The following is a 23,200-nucleotide window of genomic DNA, read 5'->3' as shown; positions in this document are numbered from 1 at the left end:
CAATTCACATCCGGACCGGGGTCAAACAGGGTTGCATCATCACCCCAATCCTCTTCTCAATCTTCCTCGCTGCCATGCTTCACCTAAACAGTTGACAAGCTCTCCGCTGGAGTGGAACTAAACTACAGAACCAGTGGGAAGCTGTTCAACCTTCGCCGTCTCCAGGCCAGGTTCAGGACCACTCCAACCTCTTTCGTTGAGTTACAGTACGCGGACGACGCCTGCGTCTGTGCACACACAGAGGCTGCACTCCAGGACATAGTCAACATATGTACTGAGGCGTATAAAAGCATGAGCCTTACGCTAAACATCAGTAAGACAAAGGTCCTTCAGCAGCCTGTCCTCGTCCACAGCACTGCCCCCCAGACATCAAGATGCACGGCACGGCCCTGGACAACGTGGACCACTTCACTTATCTCGGGAGCCTCCTATCAACAAGAGTAGGCATTGACGGCGAGATCCAACACCGCCTCCAATGCGCCAGTGCAGCCGACGCCCCCCTGAGGAAAAAAAGTGTTTGAAGATCAGGTCCTAAAAACTGTCACCAAGCTCATGGTCTACAGGGCTGTAGTGAGGGCCCTCCTGTATGGCTCAGAGATGTGGACCATGTATCGTCGACACCTCAAGTCGCTGGAAAATACCACCTGCGTTGTCGCCGCAAGATCCTGCAAATCCTCTGGGAGGACAGACGCACAAACATTAGCGTCCGCTGGGCAGGCCACATAGTTCGCATGCCAGACATGAGACTCCCAAAGCAAGCACTCTACTTGGAACTCGTCCACGGCAAACGAGCCAAAGGTGGGCAGAGGAAACGTTACAAAGACATCCTCAAAGCCTCCCTGATAAAGTGCGACATCCCCACTGACACTGGGAGTCCCTGGCCAAAGACCAATTTGGCCAGTGGAGGAAGTGCATCCAGGAGGGCGCTGAGCTCCGAGTATCGTCGCCGAGAGCATGCAGAAAACGAGCGCAGGCAGCGGAAGGAGCGTGCCGCAAACCAAGCTCCCCGCCCACCCTTCCCCTCAACCACTGTCTATCTCACCTATGACAGAGACTGTGGTTCTCATATTGGACTGTGCAACCACCTAAGAACTCATGCTAAGAGTGGAAGCAAGTCTTCCTCGATTCTGAGGGACTGCCTATGATGATGATGATGATGATGAAGAAAAAGAAGAAACATTGTAACTGTGTAAGACTTACCACCACAGGACGCAACTGTTGGAGGCCCAAGGGTCACCTGCACATCTCTTGCAAGGGAGTATAAAAGGTTGTCTGCCATGCTGCTTAGGCATTCTGGAGTTGTATTAAAGGGACTAAGGTCACATCAGTTTTAGCTCACAGTGCTCAGTCTTGTGAAGTTCTTCCATACCTAACAAGATCGGAGATCAGAGCTCGGAGAGAGGGGGGTGAAGGTCAGGAAGTTGTTGAGGGGAGCACAGTGAGAGCAGTGGGGGGGGGGGGGGGAGGAGAGAATGTGATCCAGATCTAAAGGAGGGGATGGGAGCAAGCACAATTTTTATCTCGTCTGCTTCAAAATGTTAAAAATTGGTTAATTTAGATAGAGGAAAAAGTACAATAAAATAGAACAGTTGGAGAATCAATGTCGAAAAAAGGGAAGTGGGATCCAGATTTCTCTTGTTTGATATTTGTAAAAAAAGTTTTAAACTGTTCTTTATGTACACATTTGTAAGATTACTATGAATAGCAAATAGCAAAAAAATCAAGATGAACAGAATTGGATTTAAAATTGATTTTTAAATGTATGTTCATGCAGTATGTTCACTTGGACAAGTATGGATTAATTAAGGAAGGCCAGCTTTGTTAAAGGCAAATCGTCTTTAACAAACTTGATTGTTACCTCATCAAAAAATTCAGAGAGGGTTGATGAGTACAGTGTGGTTGATGTGGTGTACATGGACTTCCAAAAGACATTTGATAAAGTGCCACATAATAGGTTTGCCAGCAAAGTTGAAGCCCATGGAATTAAAGGAACAGTGCCAGCATGGATACGAAATTGGGTGAGTGATAGAAAACAGAGTAGTGAACGGTTATTTTTCAGACTGGAGGAAAGTATACAGTGGTGTTCCCCATAGGTTGGTACTAGGACCACTGCTTTTCTGGATATATATTAATGATTTAAACTTGGGTGTACAGGGCATAATTTCAACATTTGTAGATGACAAAACTTAGAAGTATAGTGAACAGTGAGAAGGATAGTGATAGACTTCAAGAAGACATAGACAGGCTGGTGGAATGGGCGGGACATGTGGCAGATGAAATTTAACGCAGAAAAGTGCGAACGGATACATTCTGGGGAAAGAGGAATTTTCTTGGGTCAATTAGGAGTCCAGGGATGAAGACAGAACATTGATTGTTGGATAATTCAATTTTTAGACCGAAACAACTCAATCTATACACACAGTCTGCTGAATAAATATTTCTTTAGTGTAGAAAATTCCAGCATTTACAAGCTATGGAATGTTGTAAGCAAAAAAACCAGCCTCCCATCCCAGTGAAGCTACAAAGACAGGAAACTCTCGTTTATCTGAATCGCTCGGGGATTCGGCAATTCCGGGTAAACGAATTCTCCGATAGGGCGAGTTTACATTTTAAAGCTAATATTTGAAGGTGATAGAACCACCCACGAAGATTTAGTTCATGTTATTTGAATGTGAATGTAATAAAATAAATGAAAATTGATTCATAACTGTAGTGTCTCTGCACCTTGTTACAAACTCACACGAGGCATGGATATATCAGACACGGTCACTCTGTGACTGTCACTTTATTCCCAGGACTAAAGAGTGCTGATCCTGGGTGGGACCTCCCCTTTTATACCTGGAAGCCCAGGTGAGGAGCTCACTCCCTGTGGTCAGGGTGTGCATTACAAGAGTACAGGTACAGTATGCATGAGTTACAGTTACATACTTATAGTCATTGCAAGATGGTGAACTACATGACAATAATGTTTCAAAATTAAACATTTAATTCTGTTAAAACTGAGATTGATTTTTAAAATAGCGATCTTATATCTGCTTCTTTAAATTAATTCATTTTCTTCTTAATTAAAATGTGGATGATATGAGTTTGCAGAACCTCGTGATAAGTAAAATGAGAATTCTCCTAAAAAAAAACATTTTAAATTGTACACCCGACTGCTGGAACTGCTTTCAATGCGCGTGACAGTTGAAAAGTGAGAAAGAAGTCTACGACTGCGTCAATTTATGTGTAATTGAGCAAGCTGTTCACGTTTGCGATAGTTGAAGTGAGCAAGATATTCACGTGTGTGACAGTTATTTTAAATTCCGTTACGGCGGGTTTTCCGTTACATTCGTATCCAGATAAACGAGAGTTTCCTGTATATACTATTTCCATGCTACATGGTTACTGGATGAAAGATAATTAGTGGAAATGTTAAGAATTAAATCCCTTCATTACCATCATGAACATTTCTGCGTTACAGCAAATGTTTAAAGAAGTGGATTGGGTACAATTTAAAAGCCCTTCACAACATGCTGCGGTGCAGAAGGACCTGGGGGTCCTTGTGCATGAATCCCAAAAAGTTAGTTTGCAGGTACAGCAGGTAATCAGGAAGGCGAATGGAATGTTGGCCTTCATTGCAAGAGGGATGGATTACAAAAGCAGGGAGGTCCTTCTGCAACTGTACAGGGTGTTGGTGAGGCCGCACCTGGAGTACTGCGTGCAGTTTTGGTCACCTTACTTAAGGAAGGATATACTAGCTTTGGAGGGGGTACAGAGGCGATTCACTAGGCTGATTCCGGAGATGAGGGGGTTACCTTATGATGATAGATTGAGTAGACTGGGTCTTTACTCGTTGGAGTTCAGAAGGATGAGGGGTGATCTTACAGAAACATTTAAAATAATGAAAGGGATAGACAAGATAGAGGCAGAGAAGTTGTTTCCACTAGTCGGGGAGACTAGAACTAGGGGGCACAGCCTCAAAATATGGGGGAGCCAATTTAAAACCGAGTTGAGAAGGAATTTCTTCTCCCAGAGGGTTGTGAATCTGTGGAATTCTCTGCCCAAGGAAGCAGTTGAGGCTAGCTCATTGAATGTATTCAAATCACAGATAGAAAGATTTTTAACCAATAAGGGAATTAAGGGTTATGGGGAGCGGGTGGGTAAGTGGAGCTGAGTCCATGGCCAGATCAGCCATGATTTTTTTGAATGGCGGAGCAGGCTCGAGGGGCTAGATGGCCTACTCCTGTTCCTAATTCTTATGTTCTTCTGCTATAAAGAAAACAATACAATCCATAATCTCACCGCAGTTCACTAGCAATGTGGTCTTGCATGGATGCAGTACTGGTGTAGTACTTCTCCTCAAGTTGATGAAGGGCAACCTGGGTCTTTAATAATTCCAACTTCTTTTCTCCAAGCTGAGACTCTGCGGCCTGGTGCTTTTCAACATGCTGATTAAGCTTAAAACACAAACAATTAAAAACTATGTAAATGATAAAGCATCAAAACCATTTTTTGCGGCACAGTATCAAATCTCTCTATTCTTTTCCCAGTTACTGTGGTCATCTACCACCAGAGGCCGACAGTTGCTCCCAGGCCTCAGTCAATCCCAATCTTTCTGAAGTGAGAGCTTGTTCCGGTTATTTTTAAAATTGTGTAAATAATCAGTCATGGCAAATAATTAAATAGGACTATAGCCCAAATTTATAATACTAAATTTCACCCATTAAAATAAATATACAATTTTAAAAATGTAAACTGATCTAAAGGAGCAAATGGGATTTTTTTTAAACTATAAAAGAAAACTAAATCTGAAATAAATACTGAAAATAATGAAGTGCACAGATCGAGCAGCATGTGAATAAGAATTGTGTGTTGTATTAATCATCAAAGCTCAGAACTTCTGTGCATTTCCAACACTTTAGAAAACAAGGGTCCAGCGAGAAGGAGGAACTGAAGGAAATCCTTATTAGTCAGAAAATTGTGTTAGGGAAACTGATGGGATTAAAGGCCGATAAATCCCCAGGGCCTGATAGTCTGCATCTCAGAGTACTTGAGGAAGTGGCCCTAGAAATAGTGGATGCATTGGTGGTCATTTTCCAACATTCTATAAACTCTGGATTAGTTCCTATGGATTGGAGGGTAGCTAATGTAGCCCCACTTTTTTAACAGGGAGGGAGAGAAAACAGGGAATTATAGACCGGTTAGCCTGACATCGGTAGCGGGGAAAATGTTGGAATCAATTATTAAAGATGTAATAGCAGCACATTTGGAAAGCAGTAACAGGATCGGTTCAAGTTAGCATGGATTTATGAAAGGGAAATCATGCTTGATAAATCTTCTAGAATTTTTTGAGGATGTAACTAGTAGAGTGGACAAGGGAGAACCAGTGGATGTGGTGTATTTGGACTTTCAAAAGGCTTTTGACAAGGTCCCACACAAGAGATTAGTCTGCAAAATTAAAGCACATGGTATTGGGGGTAATGTATTGACGTGGATAGAGAACTGGTTGACAGACAGGAAGCAGAGAGTAGGAATAAACGGATCGTTTTCAGAATGGCAGGCAGTGACTAGTGGGGTACCGCAAGGTTCAGTGCTGGGACCCCAGCTATTTACCATATACATTAATGATTTAGACAAAGGAATTGAATGTACGATCTAAGTTTGCAGATGACACTAAGCTGGGTGGCACTGTGAGCTGTGAGGAGGATGCTAAGAGGCTGCAGGATGACTTGGACAGGTTAGGTGAGTGGGCAAATGCATGGCAGATGCAGTATAATATAAATAAATGTGAGGTTATCCAGGCAGAATATTATCTGAATGGCGACAGATTAGGAAAAGGGGAGGTGCAACAAGACCTGAGTGTCATAGTACATCAGTCATTGAAAGTTGGCATGCAGGTACAGCAGGCGGCGAAGGCAAATGGCATGTTGGCCTTCATAGCGAGAGGATTTGAGTATAGGAGCAGGGAGGTCTTACTGCAGTTGTACAGGGCCTTGGTGAGGCCACACCTTGAATATTGTATATAGTTTTGGTCTCCTAATCTGAGGAAAGACATTCTTGCTATTGAGGGAGTGCAGTGAAGGTTCACCAGACTGATTCCCAGGATGGCAGGACTGACATATGAAGAAAGACTGGATTGACTAGGCTTATATTCACTGGAATTTAGAAGAATGAGAGGGGATCGCATAGAAACATAAAATTCTGATAGGATTGGACAGGTTAGATGCAGGAAGAATGTTCCCGATGTTGGGGAAGTCCAGAACCAGGGGGTCACAGTTTAAGGATAAGGGGTAAGCCATTTAGGACCGAGATGAGGAGAAACTTCTTCACTCAGAGAATTGTAAACCTGTGGAATTCTCTGCCACAGAAAGTTGTTGAGGCCAGTTCGGTAGATATATTCAAAAGGGAGTTAGATATGGCCCTTGCAGCTAAAGAGATCAAAGGGTATGGAGAGAAAGCAGGAATGGGGTACTGAAGTTGCATGATCAGCCATGATCATATTGAATGGTGGTGCAGACTCGAAGGGCCGAAAGGCCTATTCCTGCACCTATTTTCTATGTTTCTATGTTTCCACATTCCTTTATCAATCTATTAACTACTGTCTTGCATTTCATCCCAAAATATATTCCCTGATACTTGACACCCATAGTAAGTCTTCACAATTTTTTGAAGATTAGCAATATATCATTCGCAGAAATTTTAATTCCCCTTCTTTTGAACATTATTCTTTCTTGTTTGTGCATGCACTATGCACATGTAGAAGCACCAGAAGATAATAAATGCAGGCAACTCTCGATTATCCGGGTCCCTTGGGGATTGGGCTATTCTGGGTAAACAATTTTTCCGTTAGGGTAAGTCTACATTTTAAAGTTAAAACTTTAATGAATAAATACAATCAGCTAAAAACAGTAACAAAAGATGGACATTACCAGTATGCATGTACAGGTTCTGTGCCTGGAACCCAGTGCCGGCCCTGCCCCCGTTCCCAACGTCAGTGGCGGCCGCGAGAGACAGCGGCTGAGGCAGCGCATATACACACATGCAAAGCAAGGGCAGAGGAGGGTGATTTTTATGGTGAGTGAGAGAGAGAGAGAAAGAGAGATTGTGTGAGAGAGAATGTGCGAATGTGAGAGAGAGAGAGAGTGTGTGTGTGAGAGAGAGAGAGGATGAGCAAATACAAATGAGCACAGTGTTTGGAAGCCGATTTTTCCAAATTATTTTGAACTGTCTTTTCACTTGTTAGCAACAGAATTTTAAATTCCGTTACAACGGTTGCCCGTTGGATCCGTGTACGGATAATCGAGAGTTGCCTGTAGTTACATTTACATGAGATGAAAATACTTGAGATGTATCATAGTAATGATGGGGAGCTGTAGTCATTATTTTATCATTAATGCTTTTACTGGCTTAAGACTACACTTAGGGTTAAAGAAACTGCATTCTAAGCAGGTTACCTAGATTACTTTTCGAATTGAAACATTTCAACATATCAAAACTAAAATGTCATTAAGAGACTGAGGCAATATTACAAAATAGTTTCACAATAACCAGACATCGGTGTTATCCCAAGAGTGTTTGCATGATCAGAATTGACCAGTGAAAAGTTTAAAACTCCTCCTACCTTTTATAATCTCTATTTACAGATGTTTCTGCTTTTGCTTCAATGTGGGTTACTAATGGAGACATTGTCTGGAGTACACCCAGTCTTCAAAACAAATTCATTAGCTTAGATTTTAACAGAAAACTTAGTTGACTTTTAAAATGATTACTTTAACAACTACACAACTAGAGACGTCGGGGCCGAAATTGACTTCCTGTGCGCCTGCCGTGAATGCCTCCAGGAGGCGCTAATGGGGTGCAAATGGTTTTTCACCCAGGTATGGCGAGAACAGCACCTCCTTCCGTGGAATTAAGTGGGGGTTTTGTGGAAGAGCTAAGAGGTAGCACTTCACTCCTGGCAGCAGCGCCCCGCTCAGCGATGATGTCATCGCCGTGAGCAGCGCCCCAGAAGAGAAATTGGTCCGCGCCCCCTCACTTACCCCAAGGCGCTGACAACAACAGCTTCAGCTGTCGAGTTGCAGTCAGGTGTTGGCTGGAGGAGCGCTATTTAAAGGCACCATCTTGACTAAGAATTTTTGTCGGCCATTACTCAGTGCAGCTTTCAAACACATAGGCAGAATGGCTGGTGGACAGATTTCAGCGATTTTCACTTCAAGAACTATTCTGCCTCTTAACTATTCCCTTTTATCATTGAGGGCAGATTTGAAATCACAATATTTATACTGTTTCATGGAGGTTGTGTTGGCACTCGACCTCGTGTTCCAACGTCACCGTCAGAGGCTAGTTAGGCAGAGACAAGTGCAGACAAAAAGGCAGAGAGAAGGACATGGAGCGGCACAGGGAGCAAGGCAGCAAAATGTGGCCAGAGAGAGAATGCCCAATAGGGATGACAACAGGAGACCTTACCCTCCCAGGGTATTCCGGCAGCAGTTCTCCTACATCAATTTCACTGAGGAACAATGTGTTCGAAGGCTGCACTTCAGCAAGGACATGGTCACAGAACTCTGTCATCTGCTGCAACCAGACCTTAAGCCTCAGACCAGGGTAAGCACGGCTCTCTCAGTCAATGTCACCAGCGCGCTCAATTTCTGCGCCAATGGATCCTTCCAGAGTGCGACAGGAAGCATTTCCAAAATTTCCCAGTTTGCCATCCATTGCTCCATCCGCGAGGTCACAGATGCTCTGCACAGGAGGAGGGACTACATTTTCTTCCCCATGACCAGAGAGAAACAGCACGAGCATGCATGTGGCTTCGTCAGGATAGCAGGCTTCCCCATGTTGCAACGCGCCATTGACTGCACCCAAGTCATTTGCGGGCACCGCATCATAATCCTGAGGTCCTCCTTAAACGCAAAGTATACCACTCACTGAATGTGCAGCTGGTGTGCGACCACACACCCAGAATCCTCATCTTCAATGCCCGCTATCCTGGCAGCAGCCACAATGCCTTTATCCTGCACCAGAACGGTGTGCCAGATCTCTTCCAGCCATAACATTAAGCTCACAGCTGGCTGCTTGGATACAAGGGCTGTACGCTCTCCACGTGGCTCATGACTCCCCTCCGCAATCCCAACATTCCTGGCCAGCTCTCATACAATGAGAGCCATGCCACTACCAGGAACATCATTGAGCACAGCATCAGTGTGCTCAAGCAATATTTCCGCTGCTTTGATCGCTCGGGAGGAGTCCTCCACTACTCGCCTGAGTGGGTGTCCCTATTCTTTGTTGTCTGCTGCATGCTGCACAACCTGGCCATCATGAGGCTGCAGCCTTTGCCACCAGGCATAGCCACATCACCTGAGGAGGAGGAGCAGCAACACCTGCAATGGAGGAGGCAGCATGTCAATTGCAATTCTGCAAGGCGGTCGGCGACCGATTCATCAGAGTTCGGTTCCGGTGTATTCCATCCCACTTCCTGGTTCTTCTGGACGTCCCCATCATCACATCAATTTGCCCTTCCATACCAAAACCCCAAAACTGAAATGAGACAACAGCAAAGATGAAACATTTCAATCAAAATTTATATAATAAATGGTTTCATAATGTATTTAATAATCACCCTTGTGCATTTCCTTATATCCCCTCTTTGCTTTAACTATTCTAGTGCTCCTCCTCAGTGTGTCCCCTGTGGCTGCAGCATGGCTGGTGGAAGGCTGCTGTGTGCCAGGGCCAGAGACTACAGATGGCCTTGCAGGATGCCCTCGACCAGCTCTGGGACTGGAAGGCCCGGCTGTAGGTTGCAACACCTCAGGCTGGGCGACGGCAGTCTGGGATGGCTGGGTGACCGACAGCGACGAGTGCAATGGCGGAGTGGCATTCAGAGTATCAGGAATGCTGTCGTCCTGAGAGAGGACAGCAGGTTCCTGCTCCACTGACCCACTGTCACTCCCCGGAACAGCACCACAGCATCCCCACCAATCTGCTGGAGCACAGTTTGGTGGACTGCTGCAACACCGTGAGATCCCCACTGGACTGTGGTGGACCCAGCGGCTTTGGCAGCAGTCAGAGCACACGTGGTATCCTGCTGAGACTGCGTGAGGACAGTCTGAGACTCTATGCCACCAACCATTATCTGCATTATCCGCCTGTGCTGCAATGGAAGCTGCTACATCGCCCATGACACGCGTCATGAGGTCTGGATCTGCACGGTCTCTCTGGGATGCCAGCATCGTCTGCAGACTGGCAATGATGGGCATCATGGTGTGCGCAGAGCCTTGTGCAATGCTGGAGGCAGACTCCTCCATGCTTCATACCACTGCCGAGAGGCTTTCGGGCACACTTGCCATTGCACCGATGATGTCAGAGTGCATGACCATCAGCCTTTGTGTGAATGCCTCCCCATTGAGATCCTCATCCAAATCCTATGGAGCAGAACTCGCACTCGAACTTGCCCTCCGGAGAGATGGTTCCCAAGGTTCCCTTTCCCCTTGGCCTTGCAGTATCGGAGCTGGTGCCTGCGGGTGAGAGAAACAATGACGCAGTGCTCAGCTCCCCATTCCCCTCCTCCTTCTCTTCTTCTCCCTTCAGAATCTCTTGGAGGGGGCTCAGGTACAAGCTCCACAGCTACTGGCTGGTTATCTAGAATCATAAATGGCACAAGACATGCATTAAGGTGAGGACAGTGGGGCTGGAATGGAGCAAGGAATACAGACAGTATCAGTAGCTGGAAAGTGATCAAATCTTCTGGTGTGGGGGGGGGGCAAGTGGTATGAGAAAACGAGAAGGGATAAAGATACCATTGTTGCCCCCAGTGGGGTCGATGTCTCCACCGGCCACAGCCTCACCACCTGCGGGCCAATGAGCCACAGCACTCGCACCTCAAGAAGGTTCCCCTCCTCCAGTCTGCAGCTGCTCCCTTCTGTTATGTGTCATCTTGGTCTGCAAAAGAAAGGAATTCATGTGAGTCAGAGTCCAACTATGTACCATAACCCAAGTCGGTGATTGGAGCGTGGGCAGGTACAGCATGCGTGGCGAAGTCGGGGCGGAGCAGTGGCAAAAGATTGCAGAGCGAAGTGATTGGTGCCCAGGAGAAGCATGAGTTTTGGGGCCCAGAAGAGGCGAGGGCCCAGGGCCAGCACGGGCCAGCCCACACTGCGATATGTGTGCGCACTAGGTCAGTGTAGCAGAGCTGGTTTCCAGTCATCTTGGTTAATCCTTGCCACTGGGCCAAGACCTAGCTCTGTCAAGCCCTTGTGGTGGCTGCTGGCTGACGTCCGATCCAGTCGCCCTCTTCACAGTCATCGCCCTCCTGAACCGGCTCGCGCTGCACCTTGAAGTGGTATACTCCACGCTGCTCCCCCAAAGGCCCCAACCCGCTGATGGTCCCCACAGGTTCCCATAGCAGGGCCAGGAACACGTCCCTCAAGGGGAAGCCCGTGTACACATGCTAGTCAAATGTGAAATTCAACGCTGGTCTCAGTATGGAGTCTAGGGGTGCAAAATTCGGTCGCACCCCGTTTGGGTCGGTAACAGTCACCACACGTTAAAAAAATCCACGTACAGGCATCTTCCACCCTTCAACATGTAGTTTGGGACCTGTAATATTAGGTCCTTTATTGAAACACCTATGAACTCATCTCTTTTTGGCATGGAAGCAAGTCATCCTCGCCTATGATGATGACTACTATGGAGTGGATAGAAAAATATACGAGTGGGGTTGTGTCCCATCCTTTCTATTCTCACCAACAGTAACTGTGGGGTCAAGTTTCAGCCTGAGTTGCTCCAATTTTTTTGGAGCACCTAATTTAGAATGGAGTATCTTAGAAATTGCAATTCTCGGTATTTAGTTTGCTCCAGTTCTAGTGAGTTAGAACAATTTCATTTTAGAACAGATTTTTTTTTTCAAAAGGGGGCGTGCCCGGCCACTTACGCCTGTTTTGCAAGTTTAGGCAGCGAAAATTTAATCCAAACTAACTTAGAATGGAAGTGTAGATTTCAGAAAAACCTTGCCTACACTTAGAAATCAGGCGTAGGGAAGAGAGATGGGGGCGGGGCGGGGGGAGGGGGGAAGGGAAGTTTACAAACATGAAACACATCACTTTTACAAATAAAGAGCCATCAATAATAATGATCAATAAATCAATCAATACAAATTAAAAAAATAAATAAATAAAAAATCAAGTTTCTACTCACCGACTGCAGCACCGGGGCCCCTCCAACAGCGTGCTGGGACAGGGCACCCTCAGTGTGTGTCTCTCTCTGTCCATCAGTGTCTCTCTCTCTCTCTGTCTGTCTCTCTCTCTCTCTCTCTCTCTCTGTCCGTCAGTGTCTCTCTCTCTCTCACTCTGTCCATCAGTGTCTATCTCTCTCTGTGTCTCTGTGTTTCTGACAGCGAGGGGTGGGGGGGGGGGGGGGAGGGAGGAGGGAGAGGAGAGGAGAGTGGGGAGGGGGGAGGGAGGAGGGAGAGGAGAAGAGGGTCGGGGGGGGGATGAGGAGGGGGGGCAGGGAGGCTGAACGGGCCCGGCCGGCTTCTTCGGGCAGGGCCCGCCCCCAGCAAGATGCCGGGCAGGGCCCGCCCCCAGCAAGATGCCGGGCGGGCGGGCCTCACTGAAGACATGGAGGGGGTGGGGGGAGCGGACCGGACCTGAAGGGGGGGGGCCCAGAGCGGAGCGGGAACTGGGGGGGGGCGGGAGGGAAAAGAGAGAGAGGGAGAGAGAGAGCCGAAGCAGGAGCTGAAGAGGAGGGAGGTCGAGTCCTATCTTCGCCGCCCCAGTGAGCCCATTCGGGCAGAGCTAGGGGCGACGTGCTTCGGGCTCCTCCCACACAGCCTCGGGCGCCTGGAGCTACTGCACTCTCGCGCACATGTGCAGAGGTTCCGGCGTTGTTTTCAGTACTGGGACCTGGTTCCACCCCCCACAGCTTGTGCTGCGCTGCGCCGAGGGCCTGGATCGACCTGATGGAGGGGAGAATACCGAGGTAAGTTTTAGGCGCGGTTTTGAGCGCGAAAATCAGGCGTAGCTTGTGGGGCTGCGCCATTCGAGACATGGCCCGAAACTTGACCCCTATGTTACCAAATAATACATTTTCCAAAAGGTGTTTCTAAGTTTGACATTCTTGTGTAAAAATTGAGGCGCATTGTTTCTCATTCCCTTCTTCTGCATACAAGATAACATCCTGTATGGTCACAAGCTACAGGTCCTGCCATAATTCCCACAAAAAACAATTAAATATGGTTTTTACAAAGAATAAGACCAGAACTTCCTTTGGGGAGGCGGTTTGGGGGTGGAGATTTGCAGTCGGAGAGGAAAATAGAGGCTTCCAGCCTCATTACAATATTTAAATTACAGTAACGTCCCCTGGCAGTGGGTTGGTCACCCGTCCCCCCCGTCCCGCCTCTGGCAAAACCGGAATGAGCGGGTTGAAGACTGCCCTCATGCTCCAAACCCACCCGTTTTTTTTTAAATGTGAAAATTCTGGCCTAAATGTCTGGAATTGTCACATTAGATAAATGTTCAAATTTACAATGATTTGTGCTGCACAACCATAAGACACTTCAATGGCTCATGATCTGAAATAAGATGCTAATGTAGGTTTTCTTATGTGTATATTGAAAGGATAACAACAGACTAGAATGATCCAAAAAGATCATCTCAGCACTAAATGTTTATTGCATTTTTAGACCTCGGATGCAATATTCTCGCCAAGGTTGACATTTAAGTCAGCCTGAACTTCAAAACGCTTTAAAGATTACATATATATTAATTATTGCTGTCTTGTCTCTAACAGTTTAAGTTCTGATTTATAGATTTTATTCATATATTTATTGTACATGGTTTCTGGTGTTGACAATTTTATGCTACACAATTTATTCTCTGTTCCAATGTCTTTGGTTTTATAGTAACACCATCCATTTTTGAAAATTTGCAATAAATAGTTGCACACATGGGACTTTGGAATATCTTCGATATATAATGCATTTAAAAAAACATAATATCTTAACTGAAAGAAAAATATCATAATTAGTCAAACTTGCCTGTCTTTCTAGCAACCAGACTTGATGTCCTCCATCTTTTACTGCAACAGTAGTCCTTTCCAGTTCCTGTTTGATCTTCACTAATTCAGACTCCTTGTAAGCCATATCCTGGTTGGCAATTTCCTTTAGTTTCTTCATTTGAACTATTTCCTCAATCAGCAATCTCTTCTCACTGGAACTAGCATCTGTAACAATTATATTTTTAGTCTTTATGCACTTCAATGCCAACTAACATAGATTAATAAAGCTTTTCTTGGGATGGGTGATAGGAGGTAGTGGAAGAGAAATAATTTGTCACTTTCTTCCTCCCCCCCCACCCCTCCCACCCTTTGCTTAGAAATAACCAAACTATGTTTTATTGAGTTTCATATTTAGACTCAGAACACAACAATAATGTAAACACGTATTTTAGACAGAGACAGCCTATTGAGTCTCTTTTCCACAGATTGAAAGGCCAAGTGAAAATTATAAAACGTATGGATTGAGAGGTAATGAAAATGGTTGATAAGGAAGAAGAGTATTTTTGGGGGGGGGGGGAAGTTTGTACATTTGAAATATTAAGCTGAGGTGCAGCTGCCCGTTGTCATAAAATTTATATTATTTACTCTTCATTATTCAAAAGAGCTTTAATAAATAATACTCAAATCATTACAGTGCTTTAATATAGATGGGAATTGTCTTATTCAAATATACTAGTCAGTGGTGTAGGCAGGATGTTTTTCAGGAATGGTTTGGATATGAAACCATGGCACCTTCCTGTGTAAGCGCACGAAATGCAACATCTGCCCTTTTACCTCCTCCCTTCCCACCGTCCAAGGCCCCAAAAACTCTTTCCAGGTGAAACAACAATTTACTTGTATTTCTTTCAATTTAGTATATTATATTTGCTGCTCACGATTCAGTCTTCTCTACATTGGGGAGACCAAACGCAGATGGGTGACCGCATTGTGGAATACCTCCATTCAGTCCATTCAGCGGGACCCTGAGCTTCCAGTCACCTATCATTTTAATTTGCGGCCCCACTCCCAATCTGACCTCTATCCTCCGCCTCCTACAACTATTCCAATGAAGCTGAACGGAAGCTCGAGGAACAGCACGTCATCTTTCGATTAGGCATTTTACAGCCTTCCGGACTCAACATTGAGTTCAACAATTTCAGACCATAATTTCTGCCCCCATTTTTTTGGACAGCAGCTGTTGATGATTCTGCTATTCCCATTTACACCTCCTCTAGATCCATCTTTTGTTTCTTTACCTGTTCCACTACCATCTCCTTTTGCCTTAAAAAGAAAGAACAACTTGTATTCATATAGCACCCTTCAAAACCACCGGACGTCCCAAAGTGCTTTACAGCCAATGAAGTACTTTTTTTGAACGGTAATCACAGAGTAATGCAGCCAATTTGCGCACAGGAAGCTCCCACAAACAGCTATGTGATAATGACCAGGTAATCTGTTTCAGTGATGTTGATTGAGGGATAAATATCGGGGATAACTCCGCTGCTCTTCAAAATAGTGCCACGGGACCTTTTACGTCCACCCGAGAGAGCAGACGGGACTTCAGTTTAATGTCTCACCTGCATCTGAAAGATATTACCTCAGATGGTACCTCCGACAGTGCTCCCTCAGTACTGCACTGGAGTGTCTGCCTAGAACCCACAACCAAAATACCTTTTGCAACATCATCTCTTCTGTTATTTAATCTCTCCTGCCTTCCACTCTATCACAGACCTGCCTTTTTGTTCTTTCCTCCCCTCCTCGCTTTCCCTGCCTCTGTACTTGCTTAAAGAAACATAGAAAATAGGTGCAGGAGTAGGCTATTCGGCCCCTCGAGCCTGCACCGCCACTCAACAAGATCATGGCTGATCACCCACCCCAGCACCCCCCCCACACCCCCCCCCCCCGACCCCCCCAGCCGCAAGGACCACATCCAACTCCCTCCCAAACACATCCAATGAACTGGCATCAACAACTCTCCGCGGCAGGGAACCCCACAGGCCAACAACTCCCCGAGTGAAGAAGTCTCTCCCCATCCCAGCCCCAAACAGCCCACCCCCCATCCCAACAGCGTGCCTCCCCCCCCGGCTCCGGACCCACCCAACACCGGGAACACTCCCCCCGCACCCAACCCGCCCTGTCCAGTCAGAATCCTTCCCAAATGCCGAACACCCCCGGATGTCGAGCCCCCAGCCCCGGCCACCCCGGAGCCACGCCCCCGCAACGCCAACCACACCACATCCACCAACCGCCATCTGCGCAGTCAACCCGTCCACCTCACTCCAAACACTCCCCGCACCGAGACACAGAGCCCCCAGGCCCGCACCTCCAACACACTTCGCCCCCCAGACCTCCGCTGCAATGTGGCCCCTCCTGTCCCCTGCCCTGAGTTTCTCCGCCCCCCACCTCCACCACTCTCCCCTCCATCCCTCGCCCCCGTCTCTCCTCAACTTCCCTCTGCCTCCCACAGGCTCCCATCTTGGGGGCGGTAACCTTCTGGGGCAGGATATTTTAGCCCCCAGCGTGGAAGTCCTGCTCCCGCCGCAGAATTGGCCTTACCACCCCTCAATGGAAGCGGAGTGCAATTTCCCACACTACACTTCCTTTGGGGGCAGTCACCGGGGCACGACTGGATGCTCCTGTGACAGTTGGAACTGGTGCTCTCCACTCTCTCTCCTGTGACAGTTTGAACTGGTGCTCCCCACACTTCCGTCCTGTGATAGTTGGAACTGGTGCTCTCCACTCTTCCGTCCTGTGATAGTTGGAACTGGTGCTCTCCACTCTCCTGTCCTGTGACAGTTGGAACTGGTGCTCTCCACTCTCTCTCCTGTGACAGTTGGAACTGGTGCTCTCCACTCTCTCTCCTGTGACAGTTTGAACTGGTGCTCCCCACACTTCCGTCCTGTGATAGTTGGAACTGGTGCTCTCCACTCTTCCGTCCTGTGATAGTTGGAACTGGTGCTCTCCACTCTCCTGTCCTGTGACAGTTGGAACTGGTGCTCTCCACTCTCTCTCCTGTGACAGTTGGAACTGGTGCTCTCCACTCTCTCTCCTGTGACAGTTGGAACTGGTGCTCTCCACTCTCTCTCCTGTGACAGTTGGAACTGGTGCTCTCCACTCTTCCGTCCTGTGATAGTTGGAACTGGTGCTCTCCACTCTCCTGTCCTGTGACAGTTGGAACTGGTGCTCTCCACTCTCTCTCCTGTGACAGTTGGAACTGGTGCTCTCCACTCTTCCGTCCTGTGATAGTTGGAACTGGTGCTCTCCACTCTCCTGTCCTGTGACAGTTGGAACTGGTGCTCTCCACTCTCTCTCCTGTGATAGTTGGAACTGGTGCTCTCCACTCTCTCTCCTGTGACAGTTGGAACTGGTGCTCTCCACTCTCTCTCCTGTGACAGTTGGAACTGGTGCTCTCCACTCTCTCTCCTGTGACAGTTGGAACTGGTGTTCTCCACTCTCTCTCCTGTGACAGTTGGAACTGGTGCTCTCCACTCTCTCTCCTGTGACAGTTGGAACTGGTGTTCTCCACTCTCTCTCCTGTGACAGTTGGAACTGGTGCTCTCCACTCTCTCTCCTGTGACAGTTGGAACTGGTGCTCTCCACTCTCTCTCCTGTGACAGTTGGAACTGGTGCTCTCCACCCTCTGACATGTGACAGTTTGAACTGATGCTCTCCTTAAAACCTGTTACACCTCTAACATTTTCCAATTCTGACGAAAGGTCATCCATCTGAAACGTTAACTCTGTTTCTCTCTCCAGATGCTGCCTGACTTACTGAGTATTTCCAGCATTTTTTGTTTTTATTTCAGACTTCCAGCATCAGCAGTATTTTGCTTTTGTATTATGGTTTGGAGATGAGCTGGCCCGACCAAACAAAAACTACTTCAAAACAGTCTACTTTTCAAATGGGAATTTCACAGTAAGATTCAAATAGAAGCATTACTATTTCTATCAATCTAACAATTCTTATGAAACAATTTAAAAGACAATATAGTGTTGTCGGACAAAATCTTTGAAACACCATGTCCAAGCACTGCTTATTTGTCGCTAGTCCAGCATTAACTTTGTTGCTATTCATTGCAATATCCTGGTAAACATTTAGAAGTGCAAGCCCAACTTATTTGTTTTCAATGGTCTAATTGCAGAATTGACCAGCTCCTGAAGAACATCCGTTGCTTGTGTTCAATCGAGTGATCTAAGGCACATTCTTTTGAAAGAATAAGTGGTCCAATTTTTTAAAATCAGTGATTTTGGGGGTGTTTGACCACTCTAAATATTCCTGATGCCTACGCTGCTAGTACACACGAAAATGACACTTTCTGACTGAACAACAGCAATCCAGATTATTTTTGTGGGTCCTAGAAAAGCAGTCCTGCTCCAGTTGGCCCCACAAAAATAATTTGAAACTTACTATTATGTATGAATGAAGAGCCTGACCAGATACTGTGAGCTCAAAGTAAAGTGTGACCATAGTCTTTTACTGCAATTCTCCAGAGTGCCTTTCCAGCCTGTGAGGCCTCCTTAAGCACAGGTGCTCCCAAGAGATCGTGGGAACCCTTGGGACTCCAGGGGATGAGCCCTCTGGTGGCTACACAAGGTATTTACAGGTTTACATATATAACAACCGCTTCCCCGCCTCTCCCCCCCCCCTCCCCCCCTCCTCGTCCGTGTAACTATTTACAAGGTGAGTCAATCTGGGACCTTTCTTTCCCTGCTTGATTGTCTCGGTACAAATGCTGGTTTTGGTGAATCGTTTGTTGGGCCCTCGCTGGGCTGCTGTGCAGCTGGCCTTGCTGGGCTGCCTGGTGTGGTGAGTCGTTGTGGGCTGCTGCGGGTGATGGGTTCTGCTTCGTGGTCAACCGTGGTGTCGGTTGCCACTGATGTGTATGTTGGGTCAAAGGCGGCAGGGTCCAATGTGGGTTGCTCTGGATAGTCCGTGAATCTGAGTTTGGTTTGGTCCAAGTGTTTCCGGTAGATGAGTCCATTTCAAAGTTTGACCCGAAACACCCTACACAACAGTGCCTGGAAGCCACTTGGGATCTTGTCCATAGTTCAACACAAATACAGGATCATTGATTTAAATTTCGCGTGACACATTTGCGCCATCATGATATGTACTTTGTTGAAGCCACCTGCTCTCTACCTGTTCCTGTAGATCAGCGTGGACTAACGAGAGCCTTGTCTTAAGTGCTCTTTTCATGAGCAGTTCAGCAGGTGGAATCCCAGTGAGCGAGTGGGGTCTCGTGCGGTAGCCAAGCAGGACTCGGGATAGACGAGTCTGCAATGAGCCTTCAGTTACCCTCTTCAAACTCTGCTTGATGGTTTGCACTGCTCTCCCTGCCTGACTATTGGATGCTGGTTTGAACGGATCAGATGTAACATGTTTGATCCCATTATGGGTCATGAACTCTTTGAACTTGGCACTGGTGAAACATGGCCCGTTGTCGCTCACAAGGACATCAGCCAGGCCGTGCATGGCAAACATGGCCCGCAGGCTTTCAGTGGTGGCAGCGGACGTGCTTGCCGACATTATCTCACATTCAATCCATTTGGAGTATGCATCTACAACCACTAGGACCATTTTACCCAAGAATGGACCTGCACAGACAGTATGGACCCTGGACCACGGTTTGGAGGGCCAAGACCATAAACTTAGTGGCGCCTCACTGGGTGCATTGCTTAACTGCGAACATGTGTTACATTTGTGCACGCAGGACTGCATAAGTCTGGATGCATAAGTCCGCATCGATACTGGGCCACCACACGTGGGATCTGGCTTTCGCTTTCATCATTACATTGCCTGGGTGAGTACTGTGGAGATCACTGATAAAAGTGTCCCTGCCCTTCTTGGGGACCACTACCTGATTACCCCACAGAAGGCAGTCTGCCTGTATAGACATTTCATCTTTGCGCCGCTGGTACGGCTTTATCCCTTCCTGCATTTCAAATGGGACACTGGACCAGCTCCCGTAAAGCACACAATTTTTTACTAAGGACAGTAAGGGGTCCTGGCTCTTCCAAGTTCCAATCTGTCGGGCTGTAACTGGTGATTGCTCAGTCTCGAATGCTTCCATTACCATGACTAAATCTGCGGGCTGTGCCATTTCCACCCCTGTGGTGGGCAATGGGAGCCTACGGAGAGCATTGGCACAGTTTTCTGTGCCTGGTCTGTGGCGGATGGCGAAGTTGTATGCAGACAACGTGAGCGCCCATCTCTGGATGTGGGCCGATGCTTTCATATTTATCCCCTTACTTTCGGAAAAGAGGGATATCAGTGGCTTATGGTCAGTTTCCAATTCAAATTTGAGCCCAAACAGATACTGATGCATTCGTATTTGTCCCCTTATTTTCAGAAAAGAGGGATATAAGCGGCTTATGGTCGGTTTCCAATTCAAATTTGAGCCCGAACAGATATTGATGCATTTTCTTTACCCCATAAACACACACTAACGCTTCTTTTTCAATCATGCTGTAGGCCCTCTCTGCCTTAGACAGACTTCTGGATACATAAGCAACCGGTTGGAATTTACCAGATTCATTAGCTTATTGCAATACACACCCGACCCACCCCCCCATGACAACACATCACATGCTAGTACCAAACGCTTACATGGTTCATACAACACAAACAATTTGTTTGAGCATAGCAGTTTTCTAGCTTTTACAAAGGCATTTTCTTGGCTTTTACCCCATATCCATTCGTCTCCTTTACACAGTAAGGCGAGCAGTGGTTTTAGCAGTGTGCTGAGATCCGGTAAGAAGTTACCAAAGCAGTTCAGGAATCCTAGAAATGACCACAGCTCCGTCACGTTCTGTGGCCTTGGTGCGTTCTCGATTGCCTCCGTCTTCGAATCGATGAGCCTGATGCCATCCGCTGCCGCTATTCTTCTCCCCAAGAACTCCACTTCAGGCGCCAGGAAAACGCACTTCGAGCGTTTTAACCTAAGCCCCACGTGGTTGAATCGACTAAGAACTTCCTCCAGGTTCTGCAGATGCTCGACTGTGTCCGACCTGTAACCAAGATATCGTCCTGGAAGACCACCGTGCGCGGGACCGACTTCAGTAAGCTTTCCATGTGGCTGATCGAATCCCAAACGAGCATCTGTTGTAAATGAAGAGATCTTTGTGCGTGTTGATGCAGGTGTGGCCCTTCAATGATTCCTCCAGCTTCTATGTCATGTAGACCGAGGTCAAGTCCAGCTTCGTGAACGTCTTTCCTCCCGCCAACGTCGCAAAAAGGTCGTCTGCTTTTGGTAGTGGGTAGTGATCCTGCAGGGAGAAATGATTGATAGTTACTTTGTAATCACCACAGATTCTGACGGTGCCGTCTCCCTTGAGGACTGGCCCACTCGTTGAATTTGATCGGCGAAATGATGCCCTCTCGTTGCAGCCGGTCCAGCTCGATCTCCACCCTCTTTCTCATCATGTACGGTACCGCTCTCGCCTTGTGATGGATGAGTCGCACCCCCGGCATTAGGTGGATCTGCACTTTTGCTCCTTGGAACTTCCCGATGCCTGGTTTGAACAGCGAGGGGAACTTGTTTAAGACCTGGGCACACGAAGTGTCGTCAACGGACGAAAGCGCTCGGACGTCGTCCCAGTTCCAGCATATCTTTCCCAGCCAGCTCCTGCCGAGCAGCGTGGGACCATGGCCCGGTACCACCCAGAGTGGTAGCTTGTGCATCGCTCCATCATAGAAGACCTTTACGGGAGCACTGCCGATTACGAGAATCAGTTCCTTTGTGTAAATTCTCAGATTAGTGCGAATGGGAGTCAGGACTGGCCTTGAGGCCTTGCTGCATCACAATTTATCGAAAGTCTTTTTGCTCATAATGGACTGGCTCGCGTCAGTGTCCAGCTCCATTGACACCGGGAGTCCATTTAATTCAATCTTCAGCATTATCGGGCGACACTTTGTGGTAAATGTGTGCAGCCTGTATACCTCTGCCTCCTCGGTCTGAGGCTCTGGATCGTCGTGTTCCACCGTGGATCTGTCCTCCTCTGCAACATGGTGGTTTGCAGGATTAGCAGAGTTTTCAGCTTGTCTGCACATACGTTGGAGGTGTCCCATTGTTCCACAGCCCTTGCAAACGTATCCTTTGAAACATAGAAAATAGGTGCAGGAGTAAGCCATTCGGCCCTTCTAGCCTGCACCACCATTCAATGAGTTCATGGCTGAAGCGGCATGAATGGAAACGATGATCACCCCCGCAGCGCCAACAAGGTGTTAATGGCCTTGCATTCATCACCCTTGATAGTGGATTCTGAGACATCTGCGGACGTGCAGCTGCAGGCATGTGAGGCCTACCCTGTACATTGAGATTTAAAAACAACATCACTTTGTTCACAGTACTTGTAGCAGCACTTGTGTGCTGAGAGATTTGCTTGGTATTGTCACTAGTGGCAATGAACGCCTGGGCTATCGCTATGGCTTTACTCAAGGTTGGGGTTTCTACAGTCAAAAGTTTGCGAAGTATCACTTCATGGCCAATGCCAAGTACAAAGAAGTCCCTAAGCATGTGCTCCAAATGTCCTTCAAATTCGCAATGTCCTGCAAGGCGTCTTAGTTCGGCGACATAGCTCGCCACTTCCTGGCCTTCAGACCGTTTGTAGGTGTAGAACCGGTACCTCGCCATCAGAACGCTTTCCTTCGGGTTCAAATGTTCCCGGACCAGTGTGCACAAATCATCGTACGATTTCTCTGTGGGTTTTGCTGGAGCAAGCAGATTTTTCATGAGGCCATACGGTGGTGTCCCGCAAACGGTAAGAAGAATCGGCCTTCGTTTGGCAGCGTTCGCTTCTCCTTCCAACTTGTTGGCCACAAAGTATTGGTCGAATCGCTCCACAAAGGTTTCCCAATCATCTCCCTGCGAAAATTTCTCCAGGATGCCCACTGTTCTCTGCATCGTTGGGTTCATCATCTGTATCTCGTCACCAGTTATTATGTATGAATGAAGAGCCTGACCAGATACTGTGAGCTCAAAGTAAAGTGTGACCGTAGTCTTTTATTGCAGGTCTCCAGAGTACCTCTCCAGCCTGTGTGGCCTTCTTAAGTACAGGTGCTCCCAAGGGATTGTGGGATCCCTTCGGACTCCAGGGGATGAGCCCTCTGGTGGCTACACAAGGTATTTACAGGTTTACATATATAACACTTACCTTTGAGACTTTTGCCCCCCGCACGTCCCTCCCCC

At 47.2% G+C, this 23,200-nt stretch overlaps 1 protein-coding gene across 3 annotated transcripts in view; it reads right to left on the bottom strand.

Moving 5' to 3' along the window:
- Positions 1–23,200, bottom strand: part of LOC139273931 (kinectin-like) — an 81,937-nt gene that overhangs the window by 35,370 nt on the left and 23,367 nt on the right. For all 3 annotated transcript variants that reach the window (XM_070891020.1, XM_070891005.1, XM_070891012.1), the window contains exons 6-7: positions 14,015–14,199; positions 4,285–4,439 (exon numbers count right to left, since the gene is read on the bottom strand). In XM_070891020.1, coding sequence (XP_070747121.1) covers positions 4,285–4,439; positions 14,015–14,199 — 340 coding nt within the window. The remainder of the gene's footprint in view (positions 1–4,284; positions 4,440–14,014; positions 14,200–23,200) is intronic.

The sequence above is a fragment of the Pristiophorus japonicus genome, chromosome 1 (genome assembly GCF_044704955.1).
Source record: "Pristiophorus japonicus isolate sPriJap1 chromosome 1, sPriJap1.hap1, whole genome shotgun sequence".
In the NCBI taxonomy this organism is placed as follows: Eukaryota; Metazoa; Chordata; class Chondrichthyes; family Pristiophoridae; genus Pristiophorus; species Pristiophorus japonicus.
The sequence above is the reverse complement of the archived record's forward strand: the minus strand, read 5'-3'. Positions and strand labels throughout refer to the sequence as shown.